This window comes from Trichoderma breve, chromosome 1 (genome assembly GCF_028502605.1).
Source record: "Trichoderma breve strain T069 chromosome 1, whole genome shotgun sequence".
Classification (NCBI taxonomy): Eukaryota; Fungi; Ascomycota; class Sordariomycetes; order Hypocreales; family Hypocreaceae; genus Trichoderma; species Trichoderma breve.
The window spans coordinates 1,638,773-1,658,162 of record NC_079232.1 but is presented as its reverse complement, the minus strand read 5'-3'; the positions used below and the strand labels follow the sequence as shown (position 1 = coordinate 1,658,162).

General features: G+C 50.6%; 6 protein-coding genes across 6 annotated transcripts; 2 read left to right on the top strand and 4 right to left on the bottom strand.

Annotated features, from left to right (window-relative positions):
- Nucleotides 1-2,423: 2,423 nt before the first annotated feature.
- T069G_00533 (TATA-binding protein interacting (TIP20) domain-containing protein) lies at nucleotides 2,424-6,685 on the bottom strand (the record flags this gene model as incomplete). Its single annotated transcript, XM_056167743.1, has 6 exons — nucleotides 2,424-2,888; nucleotides 2,950-3,288; nucleotides 3,344-5,698; nucleotides 5,747-6,084; nucleotides 6,148-6,371; nucleotides 6,447-6,685. The coding sequence occupies 6 exons, from the start codon at nucleotides 6,683-6,685 to the stop codon at nucleotides 2,424-2,426; spliced, it is 3,960 nt and encodes a 1,319-aa protein (XP_056033059.1).
- A 1,773-nt stretch (nucleotides 6,686-8,458) lies between these two features.
- On the top strand, nucleotides 8,459-9,859 carry T069G_00532 (aldehyde dehydrogenase family domain-containing protein; the record flags this gene model as incomplete). Its single annotated transcript, XM_056167742.1, has 1 exon — nucleotides 8,459-9,859. One exon carries the CDS (start codon nucleotides 8,459-8,461, stop codon nucleotides 9,857-9,859), a length of 1,401 nt encoding a protein of 466 aa, XP_056033058.1.
- Nucleotides 9,860-10,513: 654 nt separating this feature from the next.
- On the top strand, nucleotides 10,514-10,840 carry T069G_00531 (apc13p protein domain-containing protein; the record flags this gene model as incomplete). Its single annotated transcript, XM_056167741.1, has 1 exon — nucleotides 10,514-10,840. One exon carries the CDS (start codon nucleotides 10,514-10,516, stop codon nucleotides 10,838-10,840), a length of 327 nt encoding a protein of 108 aa, XP_056033057.1.
- Nucleotides 10,841-11,160: 320 nt separating this feature from the next.
- T069G_00530 (transport protein particle (TRAPP) component domain-containing protein) lies at nucleotides 11,161-11,915 on the bottom strand (the record flags this gene model as incomplete). Its single annotated transcript, XM_056167740.1, has 2 exons — nucleotides 11,161-11,602; nucleotides 11,716-11,915. 2 exons carry the CDS (start codon nucleotides 11,913-11,915, stop codon nucleotides 11,161-11,163), a joined length of 642 nt encoding a protein of 213 aa, XP_056033056.1.
- A 540-nt stretch (nucleotides 11,916-12,455) lies between these two features.
- T069G_00529 (ATPase family associated with various cellular activities (AAA) domain-containing protein) lies at nucleotides 12,456-14,528 on the bottom strand (the record flags this gene model as incomplete). The annotated part of the gene is made up of 4 exons (XM_056167739.1): nucleotides 12,456-13,436; nucleotides 13,494-13,615; nucleotides 13,678-13,840; nucleotides 13,926-14,528. The coding sequence occupies 4 exons, from the start codon at nucleotides 14,526-14,528 to the stop codon at nucleotides 12,456-12,458; spliced, it is 1,869 nt and encodes a 622-aa protein (XP_056033055.1).
- A 2,310-nt stretch (nucleotides 14,529-16,838) lies between these two features.
- On the bottom strand, nucleotides 16,839-18,045 carry T069G_00528 (CRAL/TRIO domain-containing protein; the record flags this gene model as incomplete). Its single annotated transcript, XM_056167738.1, has 2 exons — nucleotides 16,839-17,266; nucleotides 17,397-18,045. The coding sequence occupies 2 exons, from the start codon at nucleotides 18,043-18,045 to the stop codon at nucleotides 16,839-16,841; spliced, it is 1,077 nt and encodes a 358-aa protein (XP_056033054.1).
- Between the last annotated feature and the right edge of the window lie 1,345 nt (nucleotides 18,046-19,390).

Below are 19,390 nucleotides of genomic sequence, written 5' to 3'. Positions count from 1 at the left end.
GATGCCGTAATAATGATAAAATACATAATGAAAATCCCATAGCCTCGCCATGAGTCATAATGATGTGAAAATGCTCAAGCCCAGCGCCTTAAAACTCCAGACCAAATGTGGCCAACAAAAACGAGAGAAAGAAACGTGTGTCGTTTCACAGGAAATAGGCTGCAGCCTTGTTGATCCCGTGTGCTTACGTTTCTGACAAGATGGACTGCCCTTTGTGGCGATGGTTGCGAATGCAAGTCATCGCCGATGGATATCAATGGGGGTGTAAAGAAAAAAGAAAACGAAAAAGACAGAAAAGGTTCTCATGTGAAGCCAATGTGCTTCTCAGCACCTCTCATGTGAAGCCAATGCATAATCCTCTTTATAATGCCTGCTTTTCAATCGTTGGCGCCTTGACGCTTGGTCCACTGCGGGAGACCCAGGTCTGAGCCTCTCGCACGACGCCCTTGAAGAATGTGAGGATACCGCTGGACTCGCCTGCAGCGCCTTTGGAGGTGGTGTCGTTGAGGGCGTCGAGGTAGATGGTTCGTCGGGCCATGGCTGATGAGTGTTGTGTGTATGTGTTTATGTGGTTTGTTTCTCTTGTTGTCTCGTGCAAGTGCCGGTCAACGATGAGCAGCAGTCAATATATACTTGGTATAGTAGTATATATGTATATATATATGACGGAGTCGAGTCAGGAAAAGAGAGCTGGGGAGATACACGAATGGTATTTATACAAGAAATGGAAGAGAAACAAAAGGCACCCATTCCACCCAAGCGGGCACGCCTCATTCTTATATAGACGAACCCAGCTCCCATCCCATCCACACACACAATGCGGGCGCAAAAGCCACACAGACGCCGACGCCCACATCGGCCATTCAACTTCCAGCTCGTCTATTGTCGCCCCAGAAGTCCTGCATTGTCTCTCGCCTCTAGCTCTAGGGTCGCTGCCGGAAGCGCTGCATCTGCATCCCAGGCAAAAACCACTTGACCCCAGCCCGTTTATCTCATAGTATGCAGAACCTCGCTTTTTTGGCTTCCCTTCCAGGCGGGCCGGCCAATCGCCTACCCTTGTTCGCTTCGCTCTGCCAACAAACTCCGTCCGCGCGCCAATCCATGTATCAATCAATATTGGTAAGGTCCGGCAGTGACAGGTATCATTTCTCTCTCTCTCTCTCTCTTTCTGCCTTGTTCGACTACGGTACTAGGTATGTAACTAATCCCCCCCAGCCAGCCAAGGGCCATGCAGAAGACGTGTAAAAGAGACAGACAAGGCCCTTGGACGTCATCTGATGCAGCGCCATGGAATGCTGGGATGGAGCCTTGCAAAGTTATTCGTAATGCCTACTAGGTACCTAGGCAGTGAGTATCCTACTTTCGTCTGATGTTGCGAACCTCGATTGTACAATAGGTAATCTTCAGCCAATGCGACCTTGCCACTCGCTTCCTTTGCCTGCTCCATTAGGCAAACCCGCGCCATTCAAAATCCCACGAAATCTCGTGTGCTCAAAGAGGGACCCGCCGGGAATGCACGCCATAAGATGCATTACTACGTTGCGGCCTTCCTCCGTGCAGTACATAACCTACTACCAGGTAGTACTCAAGGACCCCAAGACCCAGCACGGACGAGAGGGATCGAAAAGCAACGCAACGCACTGACATGTGAACTACCTTACCCAGATGCCTTAGTGCCTGCTGCGTATAAGATTCTAGTCTACTGTAGTTCAAAAGACAAGACAAGACGGTAATCAATAACTAATGTACGAGGCAAAGGTTACCGTTACCTAGCCGCTTTTCCCCGCACTCTCGCTACGACATACGAGGATATGCCTCTTTGAGATTGGAGAGATTTGGAAAACCCTTGCTGCTTTGCTTTGCTAAGATACTGTATGATACGAGTAATCATCCCTTCTCACCATCGTCATCATCATCATCTGGAGGGGGTTTCATTCTTCCGCATGCGAGGGCTGTATCGTACTATTATTAGTGCTGCTACACCGAGCTGTGTGTGCCTGTCCAACAAACGCCTGCAGGCCGCCTTGACGAGATGGATGGATACCTGCGGAGCTGCTCATAGGAGGATTGGAGGAGAGATGCCTTCGACCGAGTATCTGGCCTGTCAAGCGGATCTATCTGCAACCGGTCCGCATCAGCGTTGTGGATGCCTCATGGCCCTGCAACCCGTACCCAGCCAACCAGGCCCCTGGACCCTTGGATATATCTCCTAGTCAAATGAGTCTTTTTTTCCCTTTCTAATCTGCTACTGCTGCTACATGCCATAGCCGTAATGTACGAGTAAAGGAACCTAGAGCCAACATGCATATTTTTAATGGGCCATGAGCCTGTGCCGTAAGGCAGAATGCCATGGTTACACCGCATTGTGCGTCCGTATCTCCCTATTGGCCTGCTGATCCTCTTTCCATCCACTCAAACTCTCTTCAGAGCGTCCTCGTGTGGAGCTGGCTGCTCTCTTCTCGCAGACCTTTAAGTTGCCGATCAAACTCCTTGTTCGCCCACTCCCAGTAACCTGTCCACGCGCCCGCTGCCGCTGCATTGCTGGTCGCGGCTCCGGCGTTTCCAGTCATCGCCTTCATCTTGTCTCCCAGGAGAAGCGTTACTCTCAGTATGCTCTTGTTGGTCTCCTCCTGCTTCTCGACATCTTGCTTGACGGCATTGTCCTTGAGCTTGATGGAGAGGACTCCACGGTAGGCTTCGGCAATCGAGTCTAAGCGGCGAGCCGTCTCATCGGGGTCGATGACAATGAGTTTGGTAACCATCAGGTTGCAAAGCTGACGGATATCGTTGTCATCCTTGAGACCAGCGATAACTCGATCGTAAAAGTCAATGTTGTTGATCCGTGTGAAAGCCGTCTCCATGAGTGCATAGAGGGTCTCGTATGCGCTCTGTATCCAACCTAGTGTCAGCGATATGCAAAAATTGCGTGCAATGATGTAATCTACTTGCCTTGCGGACTTCCAGACCGTCGTCGACCTTGTGCTTGAAGGGGCCTAGCATGACCTCCCGGATAAGCTCCTTCTTGATTACTGACTCACTGAGCACGAAGGGCAGTAGTTCGCCTAGGTGAGGCAGAATAAGATCTGGCTTGTTGTGAGCCGCTGAATTCAGCGTCGTCATCGCCAGGCGTCGAATTTCCATGTCCGAGTCTTGCAGCATTGTCAAGAGCATCTCAATGAGGACATTTCTGAGCATTGCATCAAACGTCTCATCGCTCTCTGGGAGCGTGTACCTGACAGCCTGAACTGCCATGCCTCGAATGCCTGATGATTCATCCTTCAAAAGCGTCTAAAGTAACATTAGCAACTTGTGAAACCCCACTCGTCAACTATGCTAGACTTACCTGGAGCTTGGGCATAAATGTTGCAGGATCCAGTGTGGCCAGGCGGCCGACACACTCGGCGCAGATAATCTTGTTGTCAGCATTCAGCGATGCTCCAATAAGCTGATCCCAGATTGCTTTGGCATAGGTCTGGAGATCGGTGGACTGTGACGAAATTGATTGCAGAATCTCTTTGATAGACTGGATAAGCAAGTATTGCGTGTTGCCCCCACCCTCCATCGTCTTGAGAATGACTGGGAGATACTCCGGCACGTTTCCAGATCCAGCTCGGCCGAGTGCAATGGCAGCGGCCAGCGACACCTTGTCTGGCTCTGCATGGAATTGCTCCAAGAACAACTGAGGTTGAAGAGGTGACTTGGCTCCAAGCCTCATACCCGACTCTCCTAGGACAGCAAGGGCGAGGCTTACACCGGCCTCGTCTCCGCGCTGGGTACTGCCGTGAAGCTCCGTGACGAAGCTATCGAGAGAAACGCCAGCCGAGGTACCGCCCGTCACGAGCAGAGTGCCAATCACCTTGCCCACGACAATCGGGTCTCCCTGAACGCTCACGTCCTTGAGAAGGCCTTGCATAAGAGGTTCGCCAGCGCCACTCTCGCCGACTCGACTAATCAAGTCAAGAAGCTGGTCGAGGACAATGTTGGCAAAGTGGGATTTCAGCAGCTGGCAAAGCGCACCAATCATCTCGTCGTTGATAATCAAGTTAGCATGTCCTTGTACCATGTTGCCGAGAATGATTAAAGTTGGGCCGAGGAGATGTGTATCGCTGTTCTTAATCGTGGGTAGCAACGCCGATACTATTCCCTGGATAGTAGCTGGTTCTAGCTTGCCCTGAGTAGCTTTTGAAAGAACAAGATGCTTGAGGGCCTGAATGCTGGAGCCTCGCAGAGATCGGTTTGCCTTTCGCAGCTGAGCTGAGAGCTCCAGGGCTACATCTTGGACCCACGCTTGCTCCAGTTGGTCGGGCGATACAGCAAATGCAGCAACGTTGTCAACAGCGCGCACCGCAGCAAGACGAGTTGTCTCATTTCTCAGCCGCTCTTGAATAATATTCAAGGCGAGTGTGCGCTTTTCAGCCGATAGAAGGCCGGATGCCTCTGAGCCAGATGTCCTAGAAATAAGAATTCCTAGAGCATGGATAGCACGCTGTCGAACCTCTGCGTCAGCATCATTGGCAGAGCCACGGTCAACGATGACTTCGTAGAGCTTATCCAGGTCATCCTTGAACTTCGAACCACCGTTTCGTGATCGAGGGGGGGTAATCGCCTTGACGAGCTCTTCTGAGGTGCGGATAGCCTCGCTTGAGATTTTGTAGAAGCGGTCATGAACGGCAGACGCCACTCCAGCAACAACCTTGCTAAGATATGGTTGCAATACAGAGGATGAATGCGTTTTGGCGATATCGCTGATAAGCTTCAATGAAGCGACGCGCAAGGTGCTTGGGGTTGCCGAGGCAGAACCTCCCGCTGCCGCAAGAGAAGACGAGATTGAACTCGTGCCAGTGGTCTTGACTGCTTCGATGATGGGGCCGATGATTTCTGGGAAGAATTCAACGAGGCCACCGTGCTGAACAGACACTAAGTCGTCCAGCATGCTAATGATGGCTTGCTTCGTTGGGACCGTCTTTCCTCTCAATTGCTTCGTTGCGGCTTTGACAATCGTGGGCGTAAGCTTGGAGAGGTCTGCTCGTGGGCCCTGGGAGGGGATTTTCTCAGCAGCAAGTGATGTGATGCCGGTGCCCGCCATGAATTTGGCAGCGCTTGATCCTCCGGCGCTGCTTTGTCTTCTCCTCTTGCGACTGAGAGGCATCTGGGAGACGATTTCGGGCTCATACTCATCACGGGTCAGATCCACCGTGTGAAGGCCTTCACCAGTCTTGCGAATGAGCAGCGACAGGGCAGAGATGATTTCGAGACGAACGTTTTCTTCTCTCTCCTCGATACGCTTCACAAGGTTAGGGGCCGCCTGGTTGTATAATACGCCGTTATCCAGAAGATCGCCACTACCGCGGGTAGAGATGAGGGTGTATATGGCCTTTGCAGCACAGCGGCGAACCTTCCAGCTTGCGTCGTCATCGTCATCCTCGAATCCGTCGTCGTCTTCGAATTCATCGTCCTGGTCTTCCTCTTCTTCCTCATCGACATCCATCTCCTCGTCGTCATCAACGGCATAATTGGGATCATATTTGAGATATCGCAAGCAAGCAGCGAGGGAGGCATCCGTAAAGGGCCGCATCTCCTGTGGGCACGAAGCCAGGAATGCCTCAAGTGCGACGAGAGCAGTCTCGCGGATCTCATTGAACTCTGGTCCCAAGTCATCGCCATCGCTAATCTTCTCTAGGTGCTCTTCGAGTTCCGTCTCGGACAGGGCATCCAGAATAAAAGACATTGTCTTTTGAAGATGTACGCCGAATCTAGGAGGGATTGAGCGGGCCATGCTGCCCATTATCGAAATGTAGAGACGACGTGTGACGGGGGGGATGCTGGACTCGGACAGGCCAGCAGTGATACGATTAATGACATCTTCCAGGTGTGCATCGGATAGATAGACGGCGAGCATAGATATGGCGACAACAGCCCTCTTCTTAACGACAGATGTAGCCTTATCGCCCTGCAATAACTGCAAGACAACCTCTTGCATTGCCTCAACTTCAACCTGTTGCAGCAAAGGGCCGAAACATCGGACAACTTCTACTAGGACATCGACTGCCTCAGCGTTGACGCCATTCTCATCCTGCAGCAGCCCTGTTGGTACCGTAGGGAGATTGATTCGGGCTGCCGATGGAACTCGTGTTAGGGGTCCAGGACCAATAAGCCGGGGGATCAGAACACGGCTGACGGCGTTGTATGCCTCCTGAACACCAGGGGTACTCGGAATGCCTGGGATCGGTCGAGGAAGCGCGGTGATGACAGCTCGAAGCGCCAGAGCAGGCACAGCGGTGTCGACGGAGTTCTTGAGCTTCAGTGACGACAGCTTGTCGATCATCGGAGCAATGATGGGTGTCGGGACTTTGCCAACAAGCGGCCCAAGGCTACAAGTCGGTGGAACGAGCGTTAGCCACTTCACGATTGTAATGACAGGTGTAGGGCTTAAAGTTTAAACATACCACTTGATGGCTAGGTTCTGCACCTCTCCATTCTGGTCGTCCAACGTCTTGATGATGCCATCAACGGTTCTTGCGGCGATGTTATAGTCGTGCTGGAGGAAGTCATCCCGAGCAGTCGTAAGCAGCTGCAGCAAGTCGTTGAGGGACATGAAGCGAAAGTCGGGGTCAGCATCGCCTAGCTTTTGCACATGGCCTATGACGGCCTGTGGCGTGGCGGCGTTGGCGGCGTTGGTAGCCATGGTGATGCTCCTCGTCTTTGTACCTAGGCGGAGAGATGCCGGATTAGCGCATCTACCTGGAGCTCACAGGCGGTTGATGCTGGGATCTCGGAGGCTGAAGCAGCCTTGACGAAAGTCGGAGGTCGGAGGTTTACAGGTCAGAGATCAGAGACCAAAGCAGAGGCTAGATTCAAGGTCGTGATGTTTGAGTTGGTGGTGGGGTCAAGCTTCAGGCAGGCGGGGGAGCCCGTAGGTGACAAAGCTGCCTGTAGAACGTCAGAGCGACCGCCGCTCCCCACTACAGCTACCCGTTAGTAACACAGACACTACAAAGGCAGAGTCGTATCTCGCGGCATAGGTTCATACCTGGGTAAGTACTTTACAAAGAGATGGAGAACAATCGGGAGTTTACCCAATTAGCCAGCTCCTGGTTTGAGATTACTCAAGATTGAAATTCCTTTGATCCAGCTTGTTACCATGGTTGCCAACTGATTGCTGCATGTTGTGTTATCTGATAGGTGCAGGCAGCCAGATGAAAGCAAGCTGAGTCATCAAGCCAGGACCAAGTGAATGGAGCACGGCGAATGAATGCTACCAGTGTTTACGCTGTTTCAGTGCCCGATCTACTATGGAAGACAATGAGAATGAAAGCAACAACAGGAAGAGTTGAAGAAGAGGAGGGGAAAAAAAGAAAGAGATTAAGTCTATACAATATCATACGTCACCCTCGAAGTTCTAGATACATCCTCTGGGAATAATTTACCCGACCAACTCTATCCAATTAACATGATTTTCTCCATTCTAGACGCTCAACTTGATCAGCATACATAGGCTTCTTCCGCCTCTTCTACGCCATTCAGGTTAACCCACATACGTCAACTCCATGCATGACCATCCCCATGGGGTCAAGTGATGTATCAATTTTTAACATCTGTGAAAAATCTGGGGTCCATTTGTCATTTCTGCTGAGAAAAGGCATACGCATGATCTGCCCATTGTCTGGAACTTGCCGTGGCTCGCCTCACGGAGACGCCCGGAGAAAAGTGCACCCAAGACTACACGCGTCGCTCGAGCTATTCCAACCTCGATATATTGGTCAGCAAAATTATCTAATGAGACGTCAAACGGGCTAGTTCATCCCGTTGTAGCTGCTCCGAGGCCACTCCGGAACCTTTCTATCCAACCCAGCTCGTTTGCGGGGATCCGGAGCAGATGAGAACAGGGCCAAATCAAAGTCTCAGGGTCTGTCGGTGGTGGGGCCGGGAAGTACCGTCTCGCCCCGGTGGAGTCGCGTATCTCGCTTACTCCGTACAATAGCCAATATTGGGTGGATTTCTAACCTTCTTTCCGTCAGGGTCTTTCCGTCAGGCGTTGGAGTGCTACGTGACGCAGAACATTTGGCACATGGCAGATATGCTTGTTTGTAAGGCTCGGACATCAGTGGGAGAGGTGGACCTGGGGTTCGTAATCCGAAACCGAGGTAGACGGCAATCCTCCTCTCATGGTGGAAGAGAATATCTATATAAGGCCACGATGATGGAGTGATATTGGCCTTCTCAATCACAATCACAATCATCTCATCAGCAAGCAACATCAATCCAAACAGCAAAGCATCAATTCAAACAGCAAAACATCAACCCCAAAAAAATCTTTTCAAGTTTCAACTCCAGTGTCAATATTCAACTTTTGAAAAAACATAAAATCATCTTCACTCCAATTTCAATATTCAACTTTTGAAGAAACATCAAACAACTTCTACAGATCACTCATATACCAAAGCCACCGAAACCCAAAATGTCTCAACAACACAGCTTGACAGAGTACAAGGTCATTGACCCCAGCAATGGCAAGCATCTCAAGACATTTCCTACTGCAACCGATGAACAGATTTCTGCTGCCATCGATAAGGCGCATAATGCCTACACCAAAGTCTGGAAATCCACCCCGGTACACGAGCGGACAAAGATTCTCCGCAAAGTGGCCGATTTGATCCGCCAGAACAAGAAGGAAATGGTCGAAATTGCTGTTACCGAAATGGGCAAGGCGATTGCACAAATGGAGGGGGAGGTCGACTACATTTGCGACATCCTCGAGTATTACGCCGAGAATGCCGAAGGGTTTTTGAAGTCTGTTCCTTGCCCCGGCGTCCCTGGCGCTGAGGTTGTCTCAGAGTCTGTTGGTGTGATTCTGGCTATTGAGCCATGGAACTTTCCCTACTATCAGGTCATCCGTGTTGTGGCTCCTCAGCTGGCTGCTGGTAATGCAGCCCTTGTCAAGCCAGCCAACTGTGTGGCAGAGTCCGCCCTGTACTTGGAGAAGCTCTTCCTCCAGGCTGGAGCCCCTGCTGGGGTGTTCCAGGTCATCCTCGCCACTATCCCTCAAATCGAGACCCTCATCGACGACTTCCGCGTTCGAGGAGTGACTTTGACGGGCAGTGAAAGGGCTGGAAAGGCCGTTGCGGAACGAGCTGGTCGCAACCTAAAGAAGGTCGTTCTGGAACTCGGTGGTTCAGACCCTTTTATCGTCCTCGAGGACGCGGATCTCGACGAGGCCGTCCAGATCGCATTCGATGGCAGAATGGATAACATGGGCCAAGTCTGCGTAGCTCTGAAGCGTCATATCATCGTCGGCCGTGAGCGAGGCGACAAGTTTAAGGAGGCTTTCGTCAAGCTTATCAAGAACATGAAGATTGGTGACCCTAGGGACAGGTCTACCTCTGTCGGACCCCTCTTCGCTGAAGCCGGCGTAGTCAACATTCTGCGCCAAATCGAAGAGGCAAAGGCTGCCGGTGCGAAGGTTGTGGTTGGTGGAAAGAGAATCGACCGTCCTGGTGCTTACGTTGAACCCACGCTCATCACCGATATCTCGAGAGAGAATCCGCTCTTCCTTCAAGAGACGTTTGGACCTGTGGCCTCTTTGTACGTTGTCGACACCGAAGAGGAGGCTATCGAGCTGGCCAATGCAACCCCATATGGTTTGGGCGGTGCTGTTGCCTCTACCAACATTGAACACGCCAAGAAAGTTGCTGCGCAGATTGAGACTGGCATGGTATTCATCAACTCCCACATGAACGCCACCGCCGCTACTCCATTCGGAGGTGTCAAGAACTCGGGCTTTGGCAGAGAACTGGCAGATCTTGGATTCAACGAGTTTGTTAACAAGAAGATGATTCGTGTGCATGAGAAGTATTTGTAAGCTGTAGGCGGAGGCACCGAGTGTGCATGTATGATGGGATGTGTGTTGGATTTGTGGTGCTATGTGAACTATGCGATAGACGACAGTATGTAGGATTAGATTGAGCAAATGAGCAGTGTTTTTCTTAGAAATCTTTTTTCAGATTCTTCATCATGTGAATACTTTCAATTGTGAATATTTGCAGTTTATGATGTGTTATAAGCTATATACAGTCTACAGGTAATACTGCATATGAACTCAACTATCCTGACGGAGAGTGCAATTCCATCTTCGAGACCAGCACATCCATGCACCCAAAGGTAAATTATATTAGAACGGATGATTACTCCAACTTATTTCTCATTGAATAGATTATAATTGCTTATTTAATAAATGATGGCTTATCTTGGTTGAATATTTGACACCTTATAAATAGGTGTCATCACATGAATGACCGTGTTTACAGTGGCCCCACAACAAGCTGCGAAGGGTCATGTCCGTACCTTAGCTTGTACTTCCTCCAGACACATGCTTTCTTGACGCATCAACACTCAGCTCCCAACACCTAATCCGTGATATCTTCTCATTCCGCATACTGCATCATGGTACGTGAGATTCTATACTACGGCATATATCCCCTGGGTACCTAAGGCAACAACCTAGCTGACGCGCACAATGTCTCTCTGCCAGAACAAAGACTCATGCTTCACCCAAGTGCACATGCACCGCTCTGGTGACGCCGATCTCTTCGAGGACTTTTGCAAGGACAAGCTCCCCGACGACGAGATCTACGTGCCGCCTCAGCACCGTCCCATCAACCCAGAGGACGAGGACGATGTTGTTCCTGATCAGCACGCCGCCTTTGGAATCCAGCGCGCGACGCAGCGTGTCAAAGAGCCCGCGTGGAAGGATCTGGGCCTGTCGGATTTGATGAGACAGGGCCCCGGGCGAGAGAGCAGGGCTGCTGGGCCCAGCAAAGCGTCAAAGGGACTGCCACGGTAAATGGGTTTGGCCGGTGGAATTATGAGAAGTACGCGGGTTGCGAGGCTCTAATATGAAGGCTGGGAATTGGCACGGCGTTACGGTAACTAAACATCAACTTCGACTATCGGGTATTGAATGATAAATGATTTTCATCGCGCATTTCTTCTACATCGTTGATATGTAAACATCAAATTGGCCTGCAGCCTGAAATAGCCCTGAACCGGCATATCCATCAAACGGACGATTGCTGATCTGAACCCTCAACTCCAATAACTCCGTCCCATGTAGCCTTCTTACAACTCCATCTTCCCAACCCTTGGATTGTATCGAGCACCAAATCAAGTCTTTGCCAAGAAAGCTTCTCTCTCCACCACTTCGCTTCTAAATTTGACCAGGAACACAGTCTTTCCAGGCCACATTTCCCCCTCTCCAACTGTATGCGCTGTTACCCTGGCAGGAAAGTCGGCACCATCACATACCCCTTCTATAACTCCGGCTACAAAGGCCGCGCAGTTCAGCTGGCTCATTTCGCGGGGCACGCTAATGTATTGGTTGACCAGCGGCTCGTTGTCGATAATCATGTATTCGTCGGGCTTCTCCGCGTCCGTTGATTTCTCTAGCCTGTCCGCTTGCCTGCCGAAGAGGTGCTGCCATACGTTCTGCTTAATGAAGTGGAGAAGACCAACAATGTGTTGGGGTCGCAGTTGCGTGCGCACGGGTTCGCGGTAGAGGAGGAGGTCGAGAAGTTTGATGCCAATAGAGTGGCCCTGAACGTTGAGTCTGGATCATTGGATAGCATTTGTCAGTCCCAGTCGCCAAGTCTTGCAAGATTCTGATTTCGGAGTAGAGGCAGAGGGACGAGGAGAGGGAAGGGAGCGGGCAGACAGTCGTACCTGTGTTCCAGTTCTTGGATGCCCTTTACGCGCTTCTGCGCATATGCCACCATCTCGGAGAATAGAAAGGCAAAGCTGGCCTGGCTGAGCTCCGACGTCTTGGTGCGATTGATGGGGCGGTGGTAGATGGTCTTGCCATTGCTGGGCACGCGCAGGCCCGACTCCTTGCCGGAGGAGGCGCCTGATGGTAGTGACGACATGGCGATTACCGGAAGAAATAGCGGCGCATTGCCGTCTTTGCGAGAATAAGGCGCTTTTGGGGGAAGAGAGGGCAAGATGCGGCGGCGATGTTGGTTCTGAGGCTAGATTCGCTGTATGGACGATGCAAGGCCAAGTTCCAATCCACGGAGCTCCAGACGTGGGGTTGGCTGACTGGGAAAGAGGTACGTACTTGACTTGCGTTGATGTACCTGCCCACCAGAAGCCTTCTCTGCCTCCCTTACATCAACGCCATTATAAGGCAACTTCTTCTTTACAACTACACTTGATTCATTCGATTTTCAGCATAATTGAATTAATATTGCGATCAAAACAACAACAAAAAACTATCAAAAGCGGCCTATGCAGGAAAAATGCCGGCGAGTGACTCTAACACGGAACCCATCACAGCAACCGAAATACCCGTGACGTGAAATGAAGCAATGAAATATGAAATATGACACGAGACCCATGGATCACAAAAACTAATACTGCCACGCCTTCTTCTTACTTGATTATGCCCTCTAAGCGCTCAGCTAAGCTCACTGCACAGTTGAGACTTTGGAATTCGCCTCCTTCTGTCGCATCGTCGCTTCGACCCAGTCTGATACTTCATCTAGTGCTCGGCGCGGAACCTTTTTGCGCTTGAGCAGGAACCCCTGGATTTCGGCGGGTGAGAAAACACCCTCTGGGATCCGGCGTCCAAATTCTTCAGAGATCGTCTTCATCTCCTCTGCTGTGATTCCCTCCAGCTCTTCGTTATCGTCTTTCGCCACTGGTTGTTCGTTCGACTTGTCTGCCTGCCCCTCCGCAATGGCCGTCTTGCTTGTCTCGTTATGACGGGATGCCTCGTACATCCGATGGAATAATTCTCCAGCTTGAACGCTACTAGCATTGCTGAATTTTACCTGAACGTCGACTCTACCGGGACGAATCAAGGCCTCGTCCAGAGCCTCGGGCTTATTGGTTGTCATAATCAAGACACGGCCTTCGTGAGATGCAACGCCATCGATGGCATTGAGGAGACCAGACAGAGATATGCCGTCCACAGGTACGGGGTTCTTCTTGCCGGCATCCCTCTTTCTGGAAGCTCTCTTCTTTGGCTTCACTTCAACCTCGCTCTCCGATTCGCCGTCACTGGTATCAGACGTACTCTTGTGCTTCTTTTTCTTGTCTCTCTTGCCTTTTTCTTCACTCTTCTTGTCCTCCGTCTTGTTGTCACTCTCAGAGCTAAGATCTCGCTTTAGCCCTGCGGTATCAATGTCCTCCAGAAGAACAATGCACCTTCTTGGCAGTTTGGTGAACAATGTCGCTAGATCTTCTTCGTTTACGCCCGCGTCCTGCAGGCTAATCACATAAATGTCGATGCCAAACACGCCCGCCAGCGCAAAGGAGAAGCTCGTCTTTCCGGTGCCTGGTGGCCCGTGGAAAAGATATCCCCGCCTCAACGGAATACCACGAGATGCATACCACCGCGGCGTCCAGGGGTGCAGATATTCGTTGACGTCGGCCAGAATATCATGCTTTTCGCCAGAGTCGAGCACAACTGTTGACATAGGCCTAACGGGCCGTCGTGCTACTTGCTGCCACATGTTATGGTCCCTTCGTTGCTCCTTAACTCTGGGACGATAGATAGTCGTCTTTTGGCGCGTGTCATTATAATAAAGAGCTTTGGCGTCCGCGAGCAACTCTTTGATTGGATCTGCGCGAGAGTCAACAGGCTTGAAACTGGCAAGTTAAGAATAACATGGTTTAATTTCTTACCGATGGAACGACCAAAGCAAGAAACTTTAATCTCTTCTAGGTCTTTCATTGGGCCTCCCCACGAATGAGTGTTGACAAACGATTCCTTTTTTCGGTGAACTCGAAAATACGTCCCCTTGTGCCAAAATGCTGTCGAACCCATAGCGGGCACAAACCTGGGACTCTATTGACAAGATTCAAACATTTCCAATTAGTTTACATTCTTGCTAAGACAAAGCAGTCAGAGGAGAGTGAACCCAAATACGTACCGATCTGGCTGCTTGGTTGGCGAAATTCAGGTACATCCTATTGCCACCACCAACTTCGCCACCATCTGTCCAGAACAAGGCATCTTCCAGCTCTTCTTCTTCCTCCCAGGCGCTCTTCCAGACTGTCTGGGCCATGAGGTATTGGTTGTTTCTGATGCTGGGGTGGTGAGATAACCACTTCATCAGATGCAAATATATGTGGTCATCCTCGGAAATGTACATGGCGCACATGAGATAATCGTCAATAAATCTCTGGGTGTAATCGTGAATCTGCGATCCGATCTTTAATGCGCCCCATATGAATCCCAAAATGGCCAGCACCATGGACGGATCCAGGCCAAATTGCGTGCCTAGGAGCTTATAAAAGAAGACGACGAGTTGCGCCAGAGGCGATACATGACCAGTGGTTGTGAGAATGGTGTCCATCATGCCACCGGCAGAGAATGGAATGTTCGGACTGCTGCTCTCGCCCGCTCCATCTTCTGGTCTGATGGTAGTAGGGAAAGATGATGCATTAAATGCTGATACATTGGCGGTGGGAGTGCCAAAGATGGGTGGCAGACTCATCCTACCAAATGAGTTGACAATGGATACAAACGTCATAGTCAGTGTGAACCAATGTGAAAGAGAGACTGATGTTCAACGGACAGCGAGACGCTGACTATTTAACTAGGTGCTGTGTCTGCAACGACAAACGAAAGGCACGCTAGATGAGAACAAAGGAAAGGAAAGCTCCGTAGCGGCAAATTTCTTTCAGATTCACCGCGCCCCAATACGCGTCGTTATGTGTCATACGGGAGGAGGAGGAGTCACAAAATCACCGTGATGATGAGATGCTCACGGCAGCTGAAGCCAAGGGTAGCGGAGCTATTTAAGGATGGCACAGCTGCTGTTCCTTGGTACACTAACAATAGTACTTGGGCCTGGCCAACTTCAAAAAGAGATACATGGCGGGCAACTATTCAATGCAGTTGGTAACAGAGAAGCGGCTACAACTATGCCGCCGCTCGACCTACGATTCATGTACAGTAGGGCAGCTTTCGGGCCCAACGCCACGCAGGAATTTTAGATCGGACGCATGATATATCTGATCGCATCATCCCGTATTAGACGCCCACCGATGGGCGTCACTGTTGGGACCAAATACGACGGCGGCTCTGCCATGCATATCCATCAATGCCTGACCTGACGTTGGGGGCCGTTTCGTTCTTTCTCCCCTTTCTGTTTGACTTATTTGAGACCAGAGAAAAGAATCAAAGATCAATAGATGAAGGGTTCACAGCGTTCGCCTACGTCAACATTCTGCCTGTTGGTGGCGAATAGAGTATAAGCGATCTAAGAACGACAGCTGAGATGGGGAGTGGGTGTGTATGAGACCCCGGCTTGGAAAGGCATATTGCAACTAGGCCTCCAAAGACTCAAATAAGCCCTACGCATACGGGCCTTATATTATGCGACATAGCGGCGGTTCGTCTAGGTACGTCCGAGTGGGTGCATAGCCGCCTCAACAGACGCGAGGCGCTACGGGACCGTAGTCCCGCACGTCGTCATCATTGCCTCTTCTTTAGTCGAATCCTGCCTGAACCAAAAGTTCACTACGCAGTACTAGAGGCCAAATCTTCAGCGCGGGATCCTTTATTAGTCCCTTTGCTCGAACCAACAGCGGATAGTGGCCCAAGCGGTTAGGGGGCCAGGGGTTTTCACGACCTGCCCAAGTACGATTCACATGTTGGGTCTGGTCGCTCTTGCAGCAAAATCAATGTCAGCGCTACTCGAAACAATTATCATAGCAGATGCGGCTCTCAATCAAAGACGGCGTCTTTACTGCAACTTTTAGTCAGAGTCATGCCTGCTTGCCTGCTCACCCAATGTAAGCGGCAGCTGTGCTTGGTTCGGTATCGCCCAACGCAGCACGAGACTCGCTGCAGCCCGTGCAACAATGCTCAGTCAGGTCGTGATTGCGAAAAGCTGGCACTGAATCCAACCGTTTTCGTGCGACTGATACGTATCACTATCGGGTTGGGTTGTAACGCCGCGCGTGTGCAATGCGGCGTCTCTTGATTTGAAGGTTCTGGCTTCGTCGTTTAGCAGTGAGCTGAACCCAACACAGGCGTACATACAACATACATATTGATTGTGCCTAAGCTGTGCGGCTCAGGTGCGGATCCCCGCCCAGCGAGCACGAGTATGGAACCGGGTGTGTGCAATAATGCTGACTCTATCTGTTGGGTCGTTGCCTACTATTTATATGTTTTTTGTCAAGCGGACTGTTCACATCGGCCAACAAGACATATCTCGCACACGTGTATGAGTAATGTACAGCCGTGGGAGATCCGGGAAGTCGGTTCGGCGAATCAACTTACATCGGGCTGGCTCAAAGGTCCTACTTGACACATGACAATACCTGGTACCAATGGCATCTCGCACGCATCATATCCCGGCCTTGTCGACACTCTGGGTGCGTAGCTAGTGCTGGGTGCTAGAGCATGCACGTATGTAAGTCGGTATGCAGCGTCCAAATCCTCATCTACTGGGCTGGGGCATCGCTTTGCTTGTTGGCCCTAATTCTGACCCCCAGCCACCTCCAGACCGCCTTGGCTAATGAACGAATCATGCCCAATTGCTTGTGTGTATGTGCCCTATAACACGGAATATAGTCTCATTGCTGTATCCATCTATTATATGCAGTCATGTGTCCTCCGTAATACTGCTGCTACTAATGTATGATAGGCCCAGGAGCTAGCTGCCAACAGCAAGTCTTCGTCTTCAACAGACGGTGACAACAAATTAATGCAGCAGGTCATGGCTAACCGACATCTCCTCGTCTAACCGAATTAATCTATTCCTCCCAACCAATACTCGTTGCTGGTCTCACCGAAAATAAAACAAAGTCAAGAACTCTCTCTGGTTCGTTTATGCCTGAGCCTCTACCGTCTCCTCCTCGAGATTGGCCCCTGCTAGCTTCTCCGCCAGCACGCTTGTCTCAGCGTCTACTTGCTGCTCCTTCTCCGAAACCTCCTTGTCGTTGGCCGTGTACTTGAATCCCGTGACGCTCAAATCTGTGCCGCCTGTGAGATACTCCTCTGATTCGCCGATGGCTTTTCCGGCAGCCACCCATCGCGTCAGTTTCTGCTCTCGCTTCTGCTTGCAGAGGTCGTTGAGGGCCGGCCAGTACGTCTCATGATCATACTCAAAGTCCAGGTCGCCGTTCCAATCGGAGCTCCACAGCTGCTCCGCCGGGACGTACTGCTTCATGTCCTCGTTGAACTTTAATTTTTCCCGTGTCACAGGGTCAATGAAGGGGGTGATGATTTTGAAGAATCCCTGAACCAGCCAAGGTACTGTCGAACAAGAAGTCGTGTTAGTTGGATGTCTTTTGTCATTCTCGTATTTCGATTTACGCCAAGGTAAACTCGGTTCAAAACCGATGGAGAAGAGGTGAGGTGAGAAGAGTGGGCGCACAAAACTTACCATTGATGATGAGTGCCTTGCCTAGCCTCTCGGGGTAGTGGTTCTGCAGAATGTGCAACACCTCTCTGGCTGTTGACACGGGCACACTAGTGTTCTGCCTCTGTTTGCTGGGCTTGAAGTTGATCATCAAGCTCAGCATCTCGACGCCGGGAGGCATCATGTCCACAACCCTCTCCACCATGTAAAACAGGTGGTGAATCTGCCTCGGGCTGCTGTCCGTGTTCTGCCGGCCCGGGTTGAGATACTGACACGGCCTTCCCTGGCGATCGAAGCCCATGATGATCTGCTTGCCCGTCTCCTGCTCAGGCGAGATATAATCCGGCGTGAACTCATCAATGCCATACTCGCGCCTCCACGCCATCGTCGATAGCAACCGCTTGGCCGCGTCGTCGACGGACCATTTGGTCGCCCGCAGGTAACGCAGCAGGCAGTCCCGCGTCAGCCAGGCGAGCTCGCGGTCCGTCAGAGGGCCCGACTTGTCCTTTTCCTTGTCGCACTTGATCTCTGTGAACGCCTTGGCCTTTTCCAGCAGCGCCTCGTACTTGGTCTGCTGCTCCGGCGTGAGTTCCGGCCGAGGCACCGGCTTGCTGTCTGGCGTGGGCGCCGCGATGGGCGTCTTCAGAGGCGCCTCTGAGGTTGCTGCAGCCATTGTGTTTTTTGTTTTGTGTGACAGATGATGAATATCGTGTTGGTGTGTTGCAAAGAAAACGGTTTGCTTGCGTACAACAGCTGCAAGTCGGTGAAAGGAAGTTTGACTGAGATGAAAGGCTGATGAATGAAATGCTTATCGCCAATCACAGACACACGCTGACGCCCCCTTTTTTAGTGACCTGCTCCCGAGAAGGATTGCTCGTCCCTTCTTCACACACACAAGAAGTAAAGCAAAGATGAGTGCTATATGTCTTCTCTTCTCTTCACCAATTCAATAATTGGAAATGTGAGATCAGAACAACAATTGAAAATGCTCGAAGGGAAAGGGGAACGATTCACCCCAAGAATTATTTATCGCGAACTAGCTGATGCTAAAAATCTGGCCCTGAAGCCTTGGCCCCCGGAATCCCGACCGCCCCGGCTATTAATTTCCACTGAATAAGATTGCCGTCTGTGGTCTCTCTCTTTTCCTTTTTCCGACCTTTCTTTCTTTGTTTGAATCCCCCCTGCATGCTCCGAATGTCTCGGCGTGCACCGCTTCCGGGCCACGCCACTCACGCCTTTTGACTTGCCTTCTTTTTCGTATTCGTTTCTGCTGGTTTGCTGACTGTACACCTGAACATCATCAGTATTCATAATCACGTATTTTCACACATCTATTCACATCATAACTCACTATCATTGTTTTCTCTTACCTAGTCCTTGAATTGTATTCAAGACCCGATTTATCATTATGAGTAGTTTTTCGTATGGCATCCCTACAGAGTCATTCGTACGACGTGATTGATCGGAATATTCGTCTCACTCATCTACATCACCCAACCTTGAATCTTACCCTCGCCCTCCCTACTGTACAGCTGTGTTACCCTGCGAGGCAGAGTCCTCTCCAAGACTCCAATGGTCATTCATATCTGATATCTGCCTTGACAATATCCATCCCTCAATCAACGACTCAAAATCTTCCGAGGTCATACAAGTATGAATCCCAAAAGCCAAGCATTCAATTATTTCTCCGATGTATTACCAAATACAAGCACTCCGCTCCTAGAACTCAACAGAGCCATATCAAGAAAAACCCATGATTTGCTCTTGTTTATTTATTATTTATGAGATCAATCAAAACAAAAACCCTCGTTCTACCTCTACACCGTGTCCTCAAACTTGGAAACTCCAACTAGATCCTTCAATCCACCCGTATTGTCTGTTCTGTCCTTCCGGAACGCTCTAGTCGCTAGAAATTATGCAGACTTTCTATAAAAATTTCATAACCTTCATCGGAATCTCGCTGTTTTTTCTGCGCCTTTGAACCAAAAAGAAAACTTGGACCCCGTTCTCTTGCCGCA